This window comes from Apteryx rowi, unplaced genomic scaffold (genome assembly GCF_003343035.1).
Source record: "Apteryx rowi isolate R43461 unplaced genomic scaffold, aptRow1 scaffold_500, whole genome shotgun sequence".
Classification (NCBI taxonomy): Eukaryota; Metazoa; Chordata; class Aves; order Apterygiformes; family Apterygidae; genus Apteryx; species Apteryx rowi.
This window is the reverse complement of record NW_020450762.1, coordinates 259,827-281,602: the sequence shown is the minus strand read 5'-3', so window position 1 is coordinate 281,602 and position 21,776 is coordinate 259,827. Positions and strand designations below refer to the sequence as shown.

The 21,776-nt window shown below is 42.1% G+C and overlaps 1 protein-coding gene across 1 annotated transcript in view; it reads right to left on the bottom strand.

Moving 5' to 3' along the window:
• Window positions 1–21,776, bottom strand: part of COL22A1 (collagen type XXII alpha 1 chain) — a 213,299-nt gene that overhangs the window by 79,020 nt on the left and 112,503 nt on the right. Inside the window, exons 14-21 of the mRNA XM_026079885.1 lie at window positions 21,549–21,602; window positions 19,381–19,425; window positions 14,128–14,181; window positions 12,059–12,112; window positions 10,336–10,371; window positions 8,636–8,665; window positions 7,641–7,694; window positions 6,521–6,574 (exon numbers count right to left, since the gene is read on the bottom strand). Coding sequence (XP_025935670.1) covers window positions 6,521–6,574; window positions 7,641–7,694; window positions 8,636–8,665; window positions 10,336–10,371; window positions 12,059–12,112; window positions 14,128–14,181; window positions 19,381–19,425; window positions 21,549–21,602 — 381 coding nt within the window. The remainder of the gene's footprint in view (window positions 1–6,520; window positions 6,575–7,640; window positions 7,695–8,635; window positions 8,666–10,335; window positions 10,372–12,058; window positions 12,113–14,127; window positions 14,182–19,380; window positions 19,426–21,548; window positions 21,603–21,776) is intronic.

Genomic DNA, 21,776 nt, shown 5'->3' with positions numbered 1-21,776 from the left:
CCTGCCTGAGGATACCAATACCATTGGGGTCGGCCAGCTTGCGGGTGACTATAGGGACTGCTGTGACAAAGAGAAATAAGGACTCAGGGACACAGAGAAGTAGCTCCTTGGGACTGGTTCTTTCCAAAACGGTTGCACAGGACCCACTGCTGGACAAACTATTTCTCCTCTCTTCCCTGGCCTATTTTCCTAATGTGACACCTCACTCTCTGCAGATAGCAATCAGCTGTCTCTTTCAGTTGGACCCTGCAAATCTAAGCTGGTTAAAATCAAGGGAAGTTAATATACAGAGAAATAAGAGTTGAAACAGTATTCACTACCCATTTCAAGTTATAACTGGCCAGAATAGAAACAGGAGAGCTTTGACTGACAGGAGAGATGCGGGTCAAGAAGGGGAAAGCCAAATAACCTTATTCCTGTCCCTCTACTAAGAAGACTACGAAGAGCTCAGCAGCCCCCAGGTGTCTGAGAAATTAACCTCTCCAGTGACAGCTAACAGGGATAAACCTTCATGTACTGGCAAGTGCTCTTAACGCATCTCTTTTGGGTTGAGAGTGTGCCCTGAATCCAGTAGTCTCTGGCTTTAACAGGACCCTTTAGGCTATATTGTAAAATAAATATGCAGCACTGAAACTCATAGCCTTGTAATCTAGTTGTAGAGAGTCAAGAAAGGTCTTTAGAGCTCTCTGTGCTGCTCCACCTTCAGTGATAAACATTCAGAGGATGAGGACACATGAAAATGAAAAACTGCTGAAACACAACAGCTGAATTAAAGATGCAGAAGACACCTCTTTGCAACTCATTCCAGAGTTAACACTCATTCCTCATGCTCAAACCTGACAAAATGTAATACTCAACTTTGCAATTAGCTTACACAAAATGGTGTTGGCAAAATTTTTATAAGTTATCTCTGTTTCTATGTCAAACTCACTCTCATTCTGTGCTTGGCTCTTTGCATAATTTATCTTGCACGTGAAGCAGTCTGAAAAGCAGAATTATTATTACTTACCTGCCTGATTTAGGTATATTGGAGTCTTACTCATGGAGAGGGGCATTCACTAAAGATTACTATTSTAAACAGATGTTCCCATTAGGATTTTTTTTCTATATGACTATTCTTACTATTCCTGTATTTTTTAATGTTTTGTGCTAACTGTTCTATCATCATGGAAAAATCTGGAGAATGCAAAGTTAGAAAGCTATGCTGGAATACAACACAACAAACTCAAAGTGGGTCCAGGTAGCTACTATCTCATGTCTAAGTGGAATGTACTGGCGAGGGTAAATAGATATTTCCTCTTGGCTTCCTATTGAAATTTCAATCATTTTAAATGAACTTGCGCCTTTTAAAAAAGAGGCAAATTGAGTCCTGGAATTCCAAGTTATTTGGAACCCACTTCAGAAGACTCCTATGCTTAGGCTGGAATACCCAAATGTCTCTACGTTTTCTTGGAGCGTATCTGACATCTGCACCTTTTGTGTCTATCAAGTACAAAAAGACAGGTTTATTTTGAGCAAATATTTCAGTAGATCAGGTATCAAAAGTCAAAAAAACTGAGAATGGGATCAAAGCACTTCTGTTCTCTTCAATTTTGCAGAAGAGGAAGACAGGAAGAGAAAAAGAACAAACTCAAATGAGTCCACGCTCTCAGAGTTTTAGCCCTTATTCAGGCAGTTTTAGTAAAATCAGAAGAGACAGTACTGTCTACCACTCAAAGATCTTAAGGGACAGATGAGAACAGCAAAGCTTCATTCTTCCCACTGCGCACTCTTGAGATGAGGAGATCATTGTCAAAAATAGACCTCAGCTGCCGGATACTTGGAAGTGTCTGGCTAATGAAATGAACATAACAAAGTTGCTTGGTTCAGGTTGGAACTGTTATCTCCTTCCCCCACAGAGGATCAAAGGATGGACGTGAACTGTCAGGTTAGCAGTTCAGATGTACCGAGGAGATTGCTTGTATTTTCGCTACACCCATAAAAGACTTCAATACCTGCTACTAAAGCAGGCTAACAGATGAGTGCTTTTAAATACCAGATGATCTGCCTCCCCAGCTTATGTTCTCCTTAGGTAGTGTGCTGCCACCACTGAGCCTCTCCACAAGATATAAGCAGCCATCTGAATAGCTTTCCACATTAAATATCTATGTCTATGAGTATGCAACATTACAATCACCCTGAAAATATACTCTCTGTATTGGAACTCCTGGGAACGGGGTGGAGGAGGGAGAGGTCCATATATGGGAAGGCTAGTTTCTGATATATTTGGCTACCCAATCTTTGCAATACCATCAGCTTCACTAGAACATGATTCCTACTCCTCCTGCTCTCTGCCCCCAAACATGTCTGGTTTTGTATTGCTAAATAAAACATTAGGAAGCTACTCCATCATGTTCTTCAGTCAGCTCAGTAGCCTTTCTCTTTCTAATGCCAACTGTGGACCAGCAGTATCTTCTTTAGCCTGTTCCCCCTTTCCTCAGGGCTTCTGCAGTGCAGGGATTCTCAGCCTTTGGGCATGTTTTCTGGGACTCAGCAGTTACATCCATGCTTTCGGGAGCATCTGTATGTTGCTGTCTCTGATAGTTCTCTTGTCCACAGCTTGTGGAAAGTTTGTCTGAGAACAGTGGTGCTCTGCTTGCGGGGGGGGGAAACCTTTTGGATATGGCTGGGCTATCACTGAAAATCTTAATGTTTGCAGAGAGCAAATTGGCTTGGTGGGAGTCCTCAAAAGGTCAAAAGAGATACGGTCTTAAGAAATCTGTAAACTCCAGCCATGATGACAGGGCTTGCTCACCACAGAGGGTTATTAACTCATGCTTGTATCATACACAAGCAGAAGACTCTGCAACTGTTCCAAAAAATGTGCAATCTAAGTAGGGGTTATGGGAAAACTTTTATGAGTAGAACAAATGCATTTAAGTGAAAGATTAAGCTCGCAGTAGCAATTTTAAGAAATTAAACTGACTCTTTCTTTCCTATAACGTAAATGGTGACTCTGTAGAAGAGTGGGTCTTGTTTAATAGTAACRGTAGAATCCCATATATTCTTTTATTTCTTCACCAATAACAGGAATAGCAGCTTCAGGCCAAAATAATATCATAGCTCCTCCTTTCCAAGAAATCCTTCTGACATGTACAACCCTACTCCTGTTGTTATTAGGGTATTTGGCACAACATGACATCTTCTATGAAAYGTCATACACACTGCGTAGGTGGCTCCTGCATTGTATTTCTAACACCGGACAACACTGTCTCTGTCTTTGCCCAGCTCAGGATCTTTCAATTCCAGTAGATTGTGGTTATGAGACCTGAATTCCTGTATGAAATGGCTCCAAACACATCTTTAGTCCATTAGTAGTTTGCGCCAACTGTGTTATGACTAACTAAAGCAGTGCAGAACACTAAGAACTGCAACAAACGCCTGTATCTGCATCCCTGTCAGGACAAGGACTCTGTAGGTATGTGTGCAGTCCTTGTCTAAACCCTGGTTGAGGCTTTTGAGTTATAATGCAAACCAGTACCTGTTTTATATCAGCTTTTTTGCAGCATGCTCACTGAGAGGGTCCTAAAGTCAAATGGATCGGAATTCAATTCCTTCTTTCTTTCAATCTTTCTTTGCAATTTGCCCTTTACATTACAAGATATTACAGCAGAATAGTTACAAAGCAGCTCAGGGACAAAATTTTCAGCAGATAGAAATTGGTGTAACATCACTTCTTGAAACCCTACCTGTATAAAACAGCAGAGACACCAGCCAAGCAGATGGTTAGTGATTTTCACCTGTTCTGCACAGGTCTGCTAACAACACTGGGAAGGAGTCTGGATGCTGCATACAGCTATGTCTGCAATTCTGTCCTTGCCGCCATCAAGAAGGCTGCGCGTATGCTAATACACACGGTGGGCCAGGGCTACGCGTACAAACAGCACAGGGGACCTTGCATTCATACAGCTAAACTCTCCTTCCCACAACAGAGGCTGGCCTCATCCATCCTTCCTAGTGGACACAGTCCTCCACACCATGCCAGGATGTTTCTGGGAGACAAGCAGTTGGCCTGACCCAAAACTGTGCCAGGCTCAATATTGAACAAACCTGTGCTCATACCACTGCTCTGGCTGTTTGGGATGCTCACGCACTTGTACGTTACAGTCCTGCCCCTCGTTACAACAGACACGGAGGTCAAGTGGCATGGTGAGAATCTTGCAACAAGCCAGGGCTAGAGTCACAAGTGAAACTGAGGCATCATGACCCAGGCCAGTGTCCTCATCACTGGGCCACTGTGCTGCTAAAGAACCTTCTTCACTGGGTAGATGTAAAAGGATTCACTACAGCTCTAAGCTGCTGCTTCACAGTCAGCCCTCACCTCACATCCAGCCATTTAAAACTCAACCAAGTGTTTGAGAGGATTCCTACTCCTGTATTTTAACTTCTAAGAAAGTTTAGAGAAATACTTGTTTTTTGCAATCAAATTTAGATGAGATGGTAACTACTAATGCCTAGATTTATGTCTGTATTTTGGCAAGAACAGTACTAATGGTGAATGGATAGTATCTGCTAATCTATTATCTCTCCCACACCTGTAGGGTATCCACCAAGCCTAGGGCTTTGTTCATCTCAAGTGTTCAGAGTCATTGACTAATTACCTTTAATTAAAGAAAAAAAAATCTATCCACCTAAGATGCCTGATGACTAATAAAGACCCTTAGGAAAAGTCTAACTAGCTAGACACAGCAGAGTCTAGGGAAACATTCAAACACAGTATGTATCAAATGACATCTCTAATCAAATGATCATTAGCAGAAGCATTTTGTGTCCTGTCACAGACCCTGACAGATCACTGTCCTTTACCCAGCTAATACTGTCTATTAATCTTATTCAGGAAACAATGTTTCACAGCAGGCTTTAAAACCAGGACAATTCAGAACTTGTCAACTCATAAGTAAAGCGCAGTACAGTTACTTGCTAAAGAGGCAAGGTGATATTTTCTAAAGACTGGAAAAGTACAAGAAAGTAAGCAAATGCCCTTTTCCACTGTGACGTTAACATGAGACTCTGCACCACCTTCCCCAGAAGAAGATTACTAAAAGCCAGGCTTACATTCAATTCAGTGCCATGTGATTCAGCTGAAAGCACCTAGAAAACCACCTACCAAGAAATACATTTCTTCCCTTTGTTGTCCTTTGCCCATAGCCCTTCTACACTCACAGGTAGGTCTCACATCCATGCTTTAACAGCTCTGGTACTGACTCAAGTGCAAAGTGCTACAGGCACCCCTCACCTCCCACGAACTCCACTATGGGTGATGACCAAGCCTCTGTGACTACATAAAAATGTAACTCCTCAGACAGCCATACTGAGACTGAAGTGACTGTCTCCAGAAAGGTTAAACATGTATCTCACCTCCACCCTTATCATCTGCTGCCTAACAAGATGCTCTTCAAATGATTGGGACAGCAAGGAAAGGCAGGCCCAAAGCATTTATGTGGTGTGATCAGGCAGACTCTCTATGAAATCACATTTAATCAGTATCTGAATATTTTAAGATATAGCTCCGGATTACAGACACCCTCACCCCACCTTCTTTTTTTTTTTTTTTTTTTTGAAGGAAAACAACCTATCTGAGCTCCTTGTGGAGAATGGCACAGCAGTATTTTGCGGGAGCTTCTGTTTGAGAACAGATCAGACAAAACAGAATGGTCTCAATTTGTACGCCAACAGTATTTCCATTTATTTAACCTCCAGGACAATAGCATTTATGTGAACTTTCAACCGGTCCCTCTTACTAGYGGCTCTACACAATCAGTTACGGAGTCCTATCTCACTCTGGGTAAAGTTTATTCATGTTTAGGCACTGATTCCACTGGCAACAAAACTGAACTCTATTCTTGGATCTTTAAGAGTTAATGCACTTTTAAGGATCTTCAGCCCTGTTTTCCTCTTAAAATGAGATGATTTTGTGCATTGGTTTACAAGACTTGGCAAGTTCATAGATAACTTCTAGGAGGTAGGAGATTCTATGGGATTTTACATTCCCTTACCGTTTACCAAGAAATATGGCAGGAGGGGATATTTATTTGTGCTCTTCTATTGAAATCAATTTCTATCATATACCATTTTTGTGGACAGCGGCATCCCTTTAAAAGATACACACCAGTGAGAAAGAGTGTCCATTATTTTGACCTCACAGAATATATAATACAGATCCAAAGAGTCTACACAGGGAAGAGGAGCAGCAACCTTCTCGGCAGCAAGGAGCAGACACAAAGACAGGAGGGGCAATGACATGAAAGAAACTTTTCCAGGGACCCACAGAGGACTGCAAAATTTGTCGAATCCAAGAGGTACTGAAAGCTGCTGGGCCATAAAGAAGCTCTAGAAGAAAAGATGCAGGCCTCAAGGATGCTTAAATAAGTAGAAAACAAAGCAGAAAAATATACTTAAAACAAGTCAAAGTGCGAATCCCTGTTGAATAAAGCTAGCCACAGCCTACTGAGATTTACTTTAAATAAAAATTTCAACTCACCCTTTGACCTGGTAAACCAGGGACTCCAGGCTTGCCTTCTGGACCAGCCACTCCCTTTAAAAGTGAAAATATTTTTAGCAAATTAACTGAGCAGGAATAACTAATGAAGTATATAACCACGCCCTAACTCTTCTGTGCTACTGTTACTGTATGTCTGCCTAGACAACAACTACCTGATAATGAAGTGTTAAGGAAATTTCCACTATACTCTAGTTTTGCAGAAAGAACATGCAAGGCCACATGCCCTGCAAGCAGAACATCTTATCTGACCTTGTCTTAGCCCTGTTTTTTCGTAAATGTCCTGTGAACAGAGGAGAATATGAAAACAAGGTAGAGAAAAGTGGCAATGCCCTGATGAAATCCAGAGCACACAACTGTAGTTAAATTACATAATTAAAGCCAGACTTAACTCAGTAATGCATCTTCACGATGCCATTAATTTTACAAAACCCAATCRACAGTGAAATACAACAAACAACTGAGAAGTGAGAACATACAGGCTATGTGAAAATGAGGCATCAGTGATAGTTTGAAGCGAGATTTCCTGATAGAGTTGCATTATAAAATATAACTAGAAGAAGCTGCAATTAAGCCAAGAGTAAGAATGTCAGTGTGCCTAAATTGTTGTAAAAAAAATGTGTTATATTCCCTGCTGAGATGCATAAACACACACTCCCCTCTTTTATTGCTCATCTGTGAAATTTTTTTTAGCCAGGACTTTGTAGAATAAGGCCAACCGCTTTGGTAGCAGCAGTTCTCTGCACTTCGTTACATGATGGCCTGCAAGTTACCGGTGAGCGTCTCTCTGAGATGTGCTGAAGGCCCTTTCAGCCCCTCACGAAGTTAGAAATAGGAAACAAACAGCTTCTGCAGGACAACAGCCTTGAGACAAAGTCTGTTTACGTGTAATGAGCGCCCGTGTCCTACTTGCCGTCCTCATAGTGTTCAGAGCGGCTGTGCACAGCAGGAGAAACTCTCTCATTCGTGAAGAAAACAGACGGCTAAGGGTATTATTTAAACACTTAGTGCCTGAATACTACATAAGATCTTGCATATAACCCTAAGACTAGTCCAAATTTCAGTTTCTGGGTTTTGTAAGCAGTGAGGAAGAACTACTCACTGGAGGTCCAGGAAGTCCAGGTTGGCCCGGTGGTCCTCGTGGGCCAGGCACTCCCTACAAAAATAAGTGAAATAAAGAAAAAAAGTGTTAAAATATCTAAATGAAAAATTATGTGGCTACAGCATTTGTGCTGGCCATCTGTACAGGTCCTATACGACTCTCCCTCACAGGTCCCAAAGAGCCAATGCAGAGACCAGCTGGTTTTCTCCTTAATCTGGGGGCTGCTTTAATTGTCAGCATTTACTAGACTGCATACAGATCAATTCACCCATGCTCAGCAGGCATTTATCCATAAATGGCTCTTTGTTTTTCAAAGGTAATAACTCTACCAAAGGCACTAGGTTATCTTGGATATTCCAGGAAAACACCGTGGGTTGGAATTCAGTGCTGGAGAAAAGGAGGAAGGTGGTTCTTGAAAAAACAGCTTCTGCAGGTCTTTCCCAAGCTATGGTGTCCTGGCTCCTCCAGAACCAGCACAGCTGTGAAGGGCTTCAAAGCATCATGTATATGACAGATGTCATTATATTAAATAAAGCTAAAATATAAATTACACACACACAAACTCAAAATATAAATATTAGTATTCTTTTTTTTATATATATAGGACTAAGAGACTGGAGAAACTAGTGTCCTTTCTCTGTTCAAGTGTTCCTGTTCAGAGACAAGCTCAGCATAAAACTCAAATACAGTTCCACTTTTCTATTAACACTTGCCTGGGTTTAAAGAATTGTTCTGGGTAGCTGACTCTTGCCAATTTACACTTTTCATTCATGTTGGACTCACTGCACCCTAGAAGGACATTATCCTCTTTCTTTCCCCACTTATTCTTTCTGCTGTAAGTAGGAGAGCTTGTTTCTTGATGTCCTGACAATGCTGCCTTAACTTTGCAATCTTAATTTYGAAACAGCATTTTAAAGCGAAATCTGACCTAAGAGGCAGCTGAACTATGTAAAAGCTTCCTCATAACTGAAACATAGATATTGAATCATTCTTACCTGCTCTCCTTTTATGCCTTCAGTATGTACCTGCAATAGAAATGCAGAGTCACAAAAGAAAAAGAGGAAAGATAACGCAGAAGTGCCAGGGTGTGACTGTCCCACAAAGTGTATTTTTCTCTCCTCCCCCTTCTCGCAGTATACATGTTAACTGCCACAGCTCCTCAAATCCTATTGCAGGCCAGGACATACTTGTTTAAACACCTCGGACTCACTAAAGGCTTGCTCACCCAGTTGCTCATGAAGCAATTAACATATTTGTGCGGCTGCATAAACAGTAAGAACTTAATTCATTACCTCCTCTGTATAAATAAGTGAGTAAATTCCTGGGCTCTTGCCTTATTTTAAATAACACAGTCCTACTAAATGGAGAAAGCATCATATAAATAACAGGCCAACTTCAGAGACGATGCAAAATCCAGACCTTCCTTTGGGTCCTCAACGCAAGCCATCGTAAACAAGACTGACAGCTGTCAGTCTTTCAGCCTGTTCGCCACTTGCCTTCTGGAACTTCCAATGCACTTTAGGACAAGGCATTGCTCATTTCCAGGTTTTTTGCATATCTTTCAAAACCTGTTGGCAACTACTACCACTTCACTAATTTCACATCCACAGTTTCACACAACAGACAGTAAAATGCTCTTACCCACGAAGGCCTTCTGAGAGCTCTCTCCTTCTCCCTGCTTGGTTTCTACCACCTTCTGAATAACGAAACTGCCTGCTGCCTTTCACACAATAACCAGGGAGCTTCTCACTTGCCTTTAGCACTCAGTTCTTTGGCACAGTGCTCTAGTTAATGTTACTGATCTTAAGGTTTCCTTAATACCTTTCACCAAGAGTGCCACACACTGCTGTCTTTTAATTTTAACCCTTTTTTGGAAAGTAAAAGGGATAGTCCCCAACTGCAGAACTTAATTTTAGACCTCCTCGCTGTATACTTTCCAGCAAATCTTCTTCCCCTTGCAGATGACCTCTTCGCACAGACAATACTAAGATCTGGATACCTGTATGCCCCTGCTAGCAACACCACCAAGGTCACTGAAGTCTCTGCTAAAAGCAAAGGGATGCACAGAGGGATGTAAAACTCGTGTCAAAGGAAAAACCCACCCGTCTCTCCTATTTTCTCAGTTTGCTGTTTCATCATTTCCTCATTTCAGCACACCAGCTCTGYGTTGTCTCAGGCTCCACCACAACTTTTTTCAGATACAAGGCACCCAGGGAAGATGATCTCCCCTGATCAGAAGCTTCCTTCTTCTTCCCCCCTCCCAGCTGTCACATCCAGCCCACGAGAAGGGACTCAGTAGTTCAACTCGATTCTGAACTTTCATTTGCTTTTCTAACTTCCACAGTCTCTACTTTCCAAAGCCCGCTGGGAATCAGCCCAGCGACTGTCCTGGAAGACACTGAATCATGTCACGGTATGCTCACTTCGATACACCTTAGGCAACGCTTTCCTTCTCTCTTCAACTCCTAATCTTCACATTTCAAARTCTCCCAAGATTGTGGTAGTGCATCTCTTTGTTGGAACTCATCACATTCCTCCTTCAGAAATCTTCACTGGTTTAAACTTCACTTTGTTTGAAAATCCATTAAGAACTTCTCTTATTTAATAAATCCCTCACATCCCCAGCTTCCACCTTCTCTTCTCATGCAATAAAGCTTATAATGTTTGTTAAACTGAAAAAAAAAAAAATCCTTACAGAAGTGCCTGGCAATCCTGGAAGCCCTGGTTCACCCTGCATGGAAATACAGAAGAAATGGAAAAAAAACAAAGTTTCCAAACACGTTTTTCAACTGCTGTTATACATTCTTGTTTTCTATAACATTCCAGAATTAATAAATATGAACATGCAATCCTAATTAACTCCATTTTCTCTATCCTGCAGGTGTATTCATGCAGGAACTGATTGCTTTCTGTTTCACTGTGATGCTACATTGATTTCACTAACATTTCTTGACTTAAAATGAATGATGCATGAGGGTCCATAACATTAACTTGGAGTTTCAGAAATCTTATAATTGGTGTACACATACCAAAGAAAGAAACCTGCTTGTTGCTCAGATCCATAACAGAGTCTGCAGGACTGAAATTTAGGGGCCAAAATGATGTTGTTTGTTAAGAAGCACACGTGCAAAAATTCTTTGCAGGAAAAAAAGCAAGAAATGATGCCATTTTCCCCAAGTCGGTTTACACTACAATCATGCTGTAAGTGTTTGCAGGACACTGAGATGCTACATGCATGCTATATGATTTATTGCCTTCTAGTCTATCAATTTATTCCAGCACATGTATCATCTCCAACAATGTCTGCTACTTATTACGCTATAAGACTAAGCCTCCAAAAGGTACCTCCTTTACTTTAGGTACAGACTGATGCAAAAATTATCATATAGCTTCCTTTCACACACTTTCTATTTCTTCCTTACTCACATAGCAACCTGAATGACCTAATATATCTTTCATGCTCTTTCCTCTTAAGGAAAGAAGCTTAATTACTATTTATTATTTATTCTACATAATCCATGCTATGGCAGAAGAACTAAAGAGACAAATGTCAGCTACACTAAAAGCAATGGGAACAAGGTGCTAAACATCTGTCAAAGGGTCAAATGCAGCCACTTCAGTGACAGGGATGAAGTGTTTTGAACTCACGACTGCCCTCTACTTCATACATCCTGGTGCACAAAGTGATCTTTCTACCTCTTATCACCTCAGTAAACGTGCCCTGCTTGTAGGTACTTTCGAAACCTCATCTATACCTTTGGCATCTGAGCGGAAATGCAAAGGGAAATAGAGTGGTTTGCTTCTTATCTCTGCCTTCTTGGAGAAAAGGAGAAAGAAAATCCAAAATTGGACACATCTTTCCTTTGACACCAAATAGCTAGGTAGGAAATATCGAAACCRCAATGTCAGCTTGAGCAGGGAAACATAAGGCTGCCCTGCAAACTCTAATAACCATCTGTAAAATACCGAGGTAAAAATAACCGGCAACAGCAGTGAATAATTATTGTGCAGGTAGGAGGGCTGGGCTGTGACTCTCATTTGATTGCCATTTTTAGAGTCAGTCGTACATCAGCTGTGTCAGCGCGCCAGCCTCCACACGAACGTTGCTGACCTGTTGGTATTTCATTCACCTTTCTTAACTGAAGATTTCCTGGGCCAAACTACTTTCTACTCTCACCGAGGAGTTTAAATCCAACAGTAGAGGAGCTACAAATGGGCCTGATTTACCTCTCATTCACACCCATTTCAGATTAAAGCAACATCGCTAAATYAGTGCATTTCCATACGTGAAAGCTTCACACAAACACAAATGAGAGAAATATTAGGCCAATACCACTGCCATTTCCAGAAGCGAGGGCCCAAGGAGGAATTCATAACCTTGTTTCCAAACCCCTCCCGTGCGCCCTTTCCCAGCTCACCTTTTCTCCTTTGGTCCCGCTGGCGCCGGGGGGGCCTGGGCTGCCAGCAGGGCCCTGCAAACAGGTGAACTGTGCATTAGCATTTGCCTCCTTATAGCTGACATCATTCTGCAGGGACACTGGCCAAGTCTCCTGCAATCCAGTTACTCTTGCAGGAAAAAAACAAGTCTTAATTAAAGCTTTAATTAAGGAACTTACAGCAATGAATGGTTTTATGCACAAAAGGCCTTGACTGATAGACAGAGAAAACCATTGATCTACCTACTCCAGGTCATCAAATGGAATTCACCTTAAAGCACTCGTGAAGTATAAGGCTGCAGATTTGGATATCAACAGTAGCTTATGCCCCATTGCACTGGGGCAGGAGCTGATATAACACACACGGCTTCTTTGGCCCTACTCTGTAGCAAGAAAGGGGAATAAGGATGGTGATACTGCAACAGGCACAGTAACAGCAGTGCAATTTCAGCCAGTTGAGAAGGATTGTAGTTCAGGGAATATATCACTGTCAAAGCCAAAATTTAGGATAAAATTCAGGCATGAAGATTCGCTCTCTGCTAGATGTCTAGACGTGAAAAAGGCAGAAAAGCTTCAGAATAACCCAGCTTCTGTAATGGGGTGTCACTTGGAGAAATTGTTTCTTAGAAGTAGTAAACAATCAGCATCCACCTTCACATCCCTCTGCAATTTCTCACTTCATCCACATTTACTGCAAGTATAAACTAGTCCTGYAAACAATGTAATGGGCACAGTGTACATAGTTCATTGAGATTCCAGTGCTGCACCTAACACAGGAAAACATTTCCATCTTATAAGGATAGTGATAAACACTAACTAGACAAATAGTTCACAGCATAGGTTAAACCATGGCTGAGGAACAGAGGTGACAGAAAGCAATGATTAACTGTCAAATCTCCCACGGAGAAGCAGAACAAAATTTAGTGCACTGGAATCTACATTTCCTCACAGAGAGGAAGGCGTACCTTTAACAAAGATTAAGATTGCTAACGATGCTATAACTTGCCATTGGAAAAGAGCAGATATGTCTGATATGGAAGCAAAACTACTTCCCAACAAAATCAAATTGAAACCCTGGTTGCCAGAAGAGTGAGAGCAAGGCACTTGGGCACTACATGGCTGCTGTGCTTCAAAGGCACGTTTGGATTAGACCCAGGCAGCTCTCTGCTTCATCTGTGCAAGCAGCAGAATTGAACACCTGGAGGCAATCCTTCTCGAGGAGGCGGCRTGCCTCCTACAGCTCCTCCGCATCTGCAGACTCAAAAGCACGCCTCCAAATGGGCCTTTCTAAAGAGGGAAACGGCAAGGGCTAGCGAACCGGGTGGGGACATAGGAGTCTGGAGTTACAGGCTTCAGGCTCAAGGTGGGCAATGATTATCTGCATGACTTCTGGCAAGTCACATCACTTTTTAGCCTCTGCTTCTTACTCCATCCTTTGCTATTTAGACCAGAAGATCTTTGGGACTGATGTCTCTCATTAGGTATAACTCCAAGAGCAATGAAAAGTCTTGTGGGATCTACAGATAGTAGCTTTCAGATACAAACAGACAGTTAAGGTGTAATTCATCTCATCAGCAGAAGCTTGCTGGTCTGTTATAAACAGTCAGAAGAACAAGACAGACCATCTTTCTGGCATCATCTTGGCTTAAAAATGCTAACAGTTCAAAATCTTATGAAAACAAACCAAACATGAATTTCTGTTCTCCTCCTTTCAATTTTGTGGCAGGAAAAAACACCTTTATAAAAGTCAGGCTCACACAACTGAATTTTTATGTGTGTTTGCGCATGTCTCCAATGGAAATTAAGACAAGCATCTTTCCTATCATGATTAAAGTATTTGCATTTCCTTTACATGTATATTACATTAAAAAATAAATCTTAATAAAAAAAAAAGTGCAAACACGGATCCTTAGAATAAGGAGTCCAAAAAACCACCAGTGTAATGGGGTCCTTTCATGATGCAGCAGCTAGCTGGGATAAGTCCCAATTCTAGAGTCATCTTCCACTCATTCCAAAGTAAAGTCTCTTGTCACTGAGTATTTGGCACATACCTGTTTCCCTTCCACACCCGGTTTTCCAGGAAACCCATCTAGGCCTTGTTCTCCCTAAAGAAGAAACAGAAAGAACCACTATAACTCAAATATGATGTGTTTAGGTCACCATGCTGCAAAAGATGTCCATGTTCTCTGCTCCAAGCACAATGATAAAAGAAGAGCAATTGTGGCCAGCCTAATAGTGAAAATGGCTAAAGTACTGTTCCGCACACAAAAAGTTCACATCTGTACCAAAAAAAAGGCTTAAGAGWGTCTAGTAACAAGGAGGTGAACTGAGTTTAGTCAGTAGGAAGCATTTATCTCCTCTAACTTCGGTAGCTCTTGGAGCTTGTCTATCTAGAAAAGTTAACACCAAATAGCTGGATAGGAATTCAGAGGCCAGACACTCTGGTGTGCTGGTTTTCCACGCGGGCATTCTCCCCTCGCATGCTGAAGTGGGTTCATGTAAACTGGACAAAGTGCACAACGAGAACATTGCGCTGGAAGAGCTCTAACAAAAATAATGAATCCACAGTCCAGCAATAGCTCRTTTCTACCCAGTTAACAAAGACCTTTGATTTTTCATCTTTGCTTTCCTTAACCTGGGGGATCAATTAATCCATTCTTACACGTCTTCAAAGCTGGAGAGTCCCCAAACTCTACAGGCAATCTATTCCAAAGCTTTATTTTTCCTACCTGCAGATATTTCTTCCTCTCATCTAAATCTGACGACTTCTTGCTGCAGTTTCAGACTAGTATGTCTTTCTCTAACTCCCCTGGACACAGAGAACAGACTGTTCCCTTCAGCTTTACAATAGCCTTTTATGTATTTGAAGACTTACAAAACTCCCCCTTCAAACTTCCCTAGACTAAACAACCTCAGTTCTTTCAGCTTTTCTTCACGGGTCACGTTTTCAGACCTCTGATCATTTTTGTTGCTCTCATTTGGGCACTTTCCAATTTTCCCACATCTTCACTGTAGTTTGATGTCCAAACTGGACACAGCTGTGGCCTTACTAACTCTGAGCAGAAAGATTATTTCATGTCTTACAAACTATACTTCTGTTTAAATCCCAGGATGATGTTTGCCTTACCATAATGCCCCAGCCCCTTTCTGCAGAATGGCTACTTTCATCAGCTGTTCCCATTCTGCACCCGCGGGCAATTAGCTTCCTGCACACATGTAGCATCTTGCAGTTTCCCCTTCTCAATGTCATCTTATGCTTTAAGGGATTATGTTTTCAGGATCATTTTGAATTCTAACCCTGACCTCCACTGTACTTCCAAGTCCCTCCCAGCCTTGTCATGCTCAAACTGAATAACCATATTCAGTATTTTATCATCCAGGTCCGTGATAGCAATGATGGACAGATGAATGACACCCTCCTGCAGAACTCTTTTTTTCTAGCTGCCCTGCGGCCCTTGTCTGCCTAGCCTCTTTTAGTTAAAGCTCTTTGGAATAGGGATTTTCTCTTACTGTGTGAGCTCTTAAACCTCTGTAAAATGGAATCCTGATTTTGCTTCGAGCCTGCACACGCTACTGAATACAAACAATTAAATACACACTGCTAGCATCAACATAGATGAACATGTAAAAAACAAATTCTACAAATGTCCTACAAGAGGGCAAAATATTAGTTTTACTCTATTTTTAARAGTTTCAGATGTTTTAATTCTGATTAATATTCCACAGTACCAACGTTAGACCTGTTATCATCTGCACACCAATACTTACAGCATTAGATTTAATTACCTCCTTTTGAAAAAATACATTGATTCAGCAAATCAGAAATCGATTTGCAAATCAATYGATTTTTTTTTCTTTTTCCTCCTTTAGAAAGTCAATCAATCTTCTAACAAAAAGGTTATTTCAAAATGACGCATCCAAGGAATGGAATTAGAGAAACCTATATCCCACAGAAAATAGCAGAAAACCAGCGATGGACATTCTAATCTATTCTCCTTTGGAGCAATAGTTTTCACATTCATAAGAACATTTGTACTGTCTGACTGAACTGTGAATATCCTGAATTTGAGACTTTCAGTAGGCAACAGTCTGGTGAATTGCTGAGAAATTGAGCACTATATTCTCTGGAGAATTTTTTAACATCACTACRCTGCAGCAATGAGTACTTCACACACGCTGATTTAGCTGCCAAAACAAAAAAGAGTCAATATTCTTACTGCTGTTAATGGGGGCTGGGAAAGGCAAATGTATTATTTATACAATTGTATACACTAGAGCTGTTTGAAAATGCTCCAAAAAGAACTGTGCTTCCAGTTGTTTCTTCAGAAAAATCTGTCATTTTAAATTTCTTACTTTTTTTTTCATTCTTTGAAAAAGGCCATTTAGGGAAAGCAACGTATTTTTTCCCAAAAAGGAAAAAAAAAATCACAATAGAAGAGTTTTATTCTTACATTTTCATTTCAAGACTCTGTTCCTTTCCCCCGTGTTCTAATGTTTTTCCTGCTTTCAGCCATGGAACGAAATGGTCAAGAATTGTAAGCAACTGGAGGAAATCCCAATTAAGCAAAAATTTTAGTGCTGTTTTCGATTTCTACCAGTTAGAAAGTATAACGATTTGTTGAAAATACTATTCCCAAGAGTCTGTGGGACCTTGGCAGGGCGAACACAGCACACAGACAGACCAGGCAGCAGGAGGTCAGCCCAGTCACCTTCTTGCACGAATTCTTCTCAAATACAGCTTAGGAGCTCACAAGGATTTACCAGCTAGAGATATGTGCTTATATAGCAAAATCAGTGCTTCACGTCACACTGAGTTGCTGCACATGCCTAAACTAACGYGGCAAGTATCACAATCAAGGGCTTTGCGATATGGCTTTTGGTGGCAGAACAGTCAGGCATACTTACCTCTGAGAAGTTTGTGTGGTCTACAAAGAGCCCACCGGAAGTGACAAAGGACACGAGATAGCCATCATTCACACAGTGCAGCGGCTCTCCTAAAGTGCAGTCATAATGGGTAATACTAGACCTGGGAACCTCACTGTAAAACTTCCACATTATCATTTGAGGTCCCAGGGTATAAGAATATAACAGCAAAGTGCATTACGGGATATTCAGTCTTCTCTCATACTAGGATGCTAGTCCAAATAGACCAGTTTCCGTGCACAGGCTAGATAAAAGAAGCCCTTTTTCCCTTAGGTGGAGAGAAACACAGGTTGTGTAGGTGTGAGTATTCAAGTTACAGACTGAAGAGCAGACAAGGAAATATTTGGCCCGCCGCATTAACGCCCACTGTTTTCACAGTAGTCCCAACTGGTAGAAGTTAAAGCAATGGCAGTGAATTGTTGTRAGAACAGCATCAAAGCCCGGTAAATCAAAGCACAACTGTTGTAGCAGAGATCTTGGCTCGTAGCTGTTCCAAGAAAAAAGACGAAGAAGAAGAAAAAAAAAAAAGTAGGCTCTAAATTTTGCATATCCTGATAATGAAACAAAACCCAGTTCATTGCTTTCATACTTTAATCTTTCTCTAGCTTAGTCAGTCATCTGCCCACTCACTGCTCCAACTTCCTCTCCCATCACAGTGATGTCAGAAAGATGTATTTTCTTCCGGGAGCCAAATATTCTAGCAGATYAGACAACCTTGCCTCAGGAGAAGCAGCTGAGGGACCGGCTAGACGCAACACATTGAACCAGTCCTGCAAAGGGCTGAGGCAAAGGCATGAGGAAGATAAAGTAAAATCCAGCATTTTGCTGCAGCTGCGGTGGTGAGAATACGTAATATGAAACACAGTCATTCCTATTTTATCGTAAACAACAAAGCGGATGTTGGGAACAGACACCCGAACACACAGTGAAGCAAAACGCTGTATCTCACACTAAGGGCGTATTGATCATTTGTGCCAGTGTGTGCAAGCTGGGTGTAAATCTCCAGGTTTCTTCTCCACAAGGAGATGGAGAGCGAGAAATGGAAACAAGGCCAAGTTAGCAAGCTAATAACCCCCTCCTCTGCACAAACACATATACCCAGACATCACTAAAGACAGCTTGAACACAGGCAAACCTGCCAGGTCAGCACTGAGACAGTCCTGTCTCCGGACTGGTTTGGGACATAAGACAGGCCACAAAGACAGGCTGCAAATCACTTAGAACTGGCAAGACGGGCCCTACAGCCTGTTTTGCCCACGGGAGAAGAGGGGCTACTTCCATCGGGCAGAGAGACTGGCTCTACCCCATCTCCCTCAGCTTGCTGGGAAAGGACCAGACCAGCAACCATTTCTCCTTGTGGGGGCAGCAAAATGTATTTTTGCAGGCACTTTTGAGAAGCATCAGAAGGTCTGCATCAGAAGCGCAGGCACATCTGAGATCTCTCTGAACACGATGARCAAACTGAAGTAATGAAAAGATTTGTACCTGCCCAGCTCTCTTTTAAAACATTATTCCAGGTACAATAGGCACTTGGCCTCTTTCCTGCAAAATCTTGTTCAGTGATTTCTACCTATTGCACAGAAACACTGTCGAGCGAGCAGTTGTAAACTGGAACAGTCACAACCTGCTTTAACTTCCACCAAAGGCTTAAGGCTGCCTTTGCTGCCTGGATTGGACTGAGGACACTTTCCATGCTATCACACCACATGCAGCTTTCCTCTCACTCAGTACGGGGCTGTGGTTTCTGTGCTCACTTCGGGCAGCAGAGAACTACCAAATTGCTACTTGATTAATCCAGTAGTTCAAAACCCACCTGTGCTCCAACATCTAATCACAGAGTCCTGTGCTAAAAAAAAACAAAAAAACAGGTAGTCCCAGAAAAGAGCAAGCAGAAAACTGGAGAGCAGCACCAGTTCTGTGAAGCCTTTAACAGAGAAAGTACCTGGTTCTGATTCAAAACTGAGTTACAGCAATGGGAGAAGAAAGGAATGTGGGAAGCTGGATACTGTGAGAGACTGGTAGAGCRATGGGGAAATGCTGCATTCAGAAGYGGTCGTCAGTGGTCACTTAGAGCTCCCAGGCGGTGCGTGCTGTGTGGACACCCCGCTAGYTGTCCCCAGTGACATCCCTTCACCTCGTCCCTCCTTTCTCTCCTCCCCGCCTGGCTACACACAAAAGACAGACCCACTGATGGCGGGCTCAGCAGACAGATCTGCACCCCCACRGGAGGTCACTCCCGAAAGCACTGGGAAGCTCAGAGCAGTGCAGAGACTTCCCACCATCCGCCTCCAAAGCCGGGCAGCCCTCCCCACCTAAAGAGCCAAGGGTGAAGAGGAAGAGCAGCTTGGCTTTTCCTAGCATGTGGCCAGCCGTAGTATTACCTTGTCTCCTCGTGTTCCCTTTTCTCCTCTTTCTCCTTGCAGACCCTAAAAATAACAGCAAAACAGATTACAAAGCTTAATCCAAGAAGAAACATAGTTACCTCATCTAAGGAGGAGCTGGGTTAGTCACCAAATCACTGGTCACGTCTGCACAATCTATTCAAGTTAACCTTGAGGACTTTTTCCATATTGCCAGTCCTCAAACTTGGCCACAATCTTTGTCTAAGCAGACTCCCAGAGCGGGGGTGACCTGTGGGCCCAAGAACATCTGTAATACTATATTGCYGCCAGACACATGTCCCTCCCACCAGCAGCAATAAGGTGGAATAGGGAACACACCACAGCAGCAGACATTCTGGAAACCACCCACTGCTCCRTATTTTTCATGTGCTCACAAACAATGGGAACTTAGGTAGATTTTTCCATCAATGTTGTCTTCTATTGCATAAGCAAGAAAGAATGCCCATTCCTGGTGGTTTTGAATATGGTAGCTAGGCAGAAAACAGGTATCTCTGAGAACTGACAAACACTGATTAATCCCTGTCCTGGGAGCCCAAGCTCATTTCTGAATTGTGAATCAAATGCCAGGGTTCATCTGAACTGTGTAATTCAGCTCCTTCCAGGCACACCAGAGCCATTTGCTGGGGCCTAGTTTGATGAAGTATAGCACAGGCAATCAACTCAATGAACAAGCATGGATTTCACCTTCCCTTGGTACAGGAAACACCTTGCACTTTACCTTTATTGTAGCAACTGAGCAACCAACTAGTGACTATAATCAGACAAATATGCTCAGTCAATAGCAAGCTCCTCAAAACTGCCAAAGCTTAGACATTTCCTATTCTAGTACATCTGTATTTTAAACTGTAGTCCACTTCATACTATAGTGGAGGTTCACCTCCAAGCTAATGAGAACTGCCTGCCTGGGCTTATTTGGTCCATAGGATGATTTAGTTAATTGTTAAGATATTCAGGTTTTAAGCCATGAATGATGGTGAGTGAACTCTGCGCAGCCTTGTCCATCTCTAATGACCTAAACTGAGCCTGTACTGCTTCCCACGCTGCAAAACAATAATCTCACTTCTTCCAAAAAGCAGATGGGAAGAGCTTTAAAATAGGACTCCTTTAATGTACTAATAACTATGGGACCCTCAGGTACCCTGGACGATTACAGCCTTGCTACTCACCAGCAACCCAAGCCAAATGTCAGTCTGATGATGGAAATGAATAGGGCGTTTGGAAGCAGTGCACCGCAAGTGCTGCACTGAGTGCTTTGCTTCTCACACAAAAAAGTGACTCAAGGAGCAGGAAGGAAATATTCTCATAACTTTGTCCATTTTTCTCATTAATACGACAAAACTCTATCACATGGGCAGGTAATGCCACTCCCTTAATCATTTCAGCTCCTGCAGGTCTAATACAATTCAGCCTTACACTAAGCTAAACAGCACGCACCTGGCCAAAGACAAAAGTGCACAAGCTGTTTTGAAAACATTGGGCCTCTTTGTAGCAAGCTGTAAAGCCAGAACTTGGCCAGCACAGGGAAATCTTTCAGTGCATGGGCATGTCTGGCACGCTGCTGAAGTAAACTGATGTACAGTCAGGTCATTAAGCCTCAGGAAATCCAATCAGCCTTTACAACACCAACTTAACGGTTACCTCCATTATTACCAAGGTGAGACCACAAGACAGAGATGCTAACTGGATAGCCATCTGATTTATTTTGGTCTTGCTGTCTGTTTATTAAAGGTAGGTTTGTCTCCTGAGCTCAAAGTGCCTGATAGTTTTGAAAACATGATCGGAAACCTGCTGAGAGGTGGCATTTTTGCTTAGTGTTATGATGAAACTTTCARGCAACCTAGAAATGGTGCATCAACATAAACCAAAGCAACTGCATTACAGTGGGAACATCAGAAAATCCCCAGCTGTTATCTTGGTAATCAAGTCATTTCTACAGACAGCTGTCTACTGGCGAGAGGTCTGTTCTCATTTTAAAAAGTCAGAAAAAACTCAGTGAAGTCAAGAAAATGTCACTATTTGGACATAGTAGAGAGAAGTGGTCAGACATACCCTATACCACTTAATAAAAGAGACAGGTGGGCAGACACACTGAAAAAGCAGAGAAAGTTTCCAGACTGCCAACATGTAATAAGAGAGTCATGACTTACCGGTGCTCCTACATAGCCTTTAATTCCTGGAGGACCCTGTTTTCCCTCAGATCCCTGGTAAGGAATTTAGATACAGTAAAACAACAGAAACTGTTTCACGTAAAAGAGTAAGAATAAAATAAATCAGTCAGAAATGAAACTTGCACCTCCTCGACTCACAGCAGGCTGTTGAAGCTTCTTGACTGCCTTAGTGCTACTACACAAAACGTTGTCCAGCTTTCCAGCTAC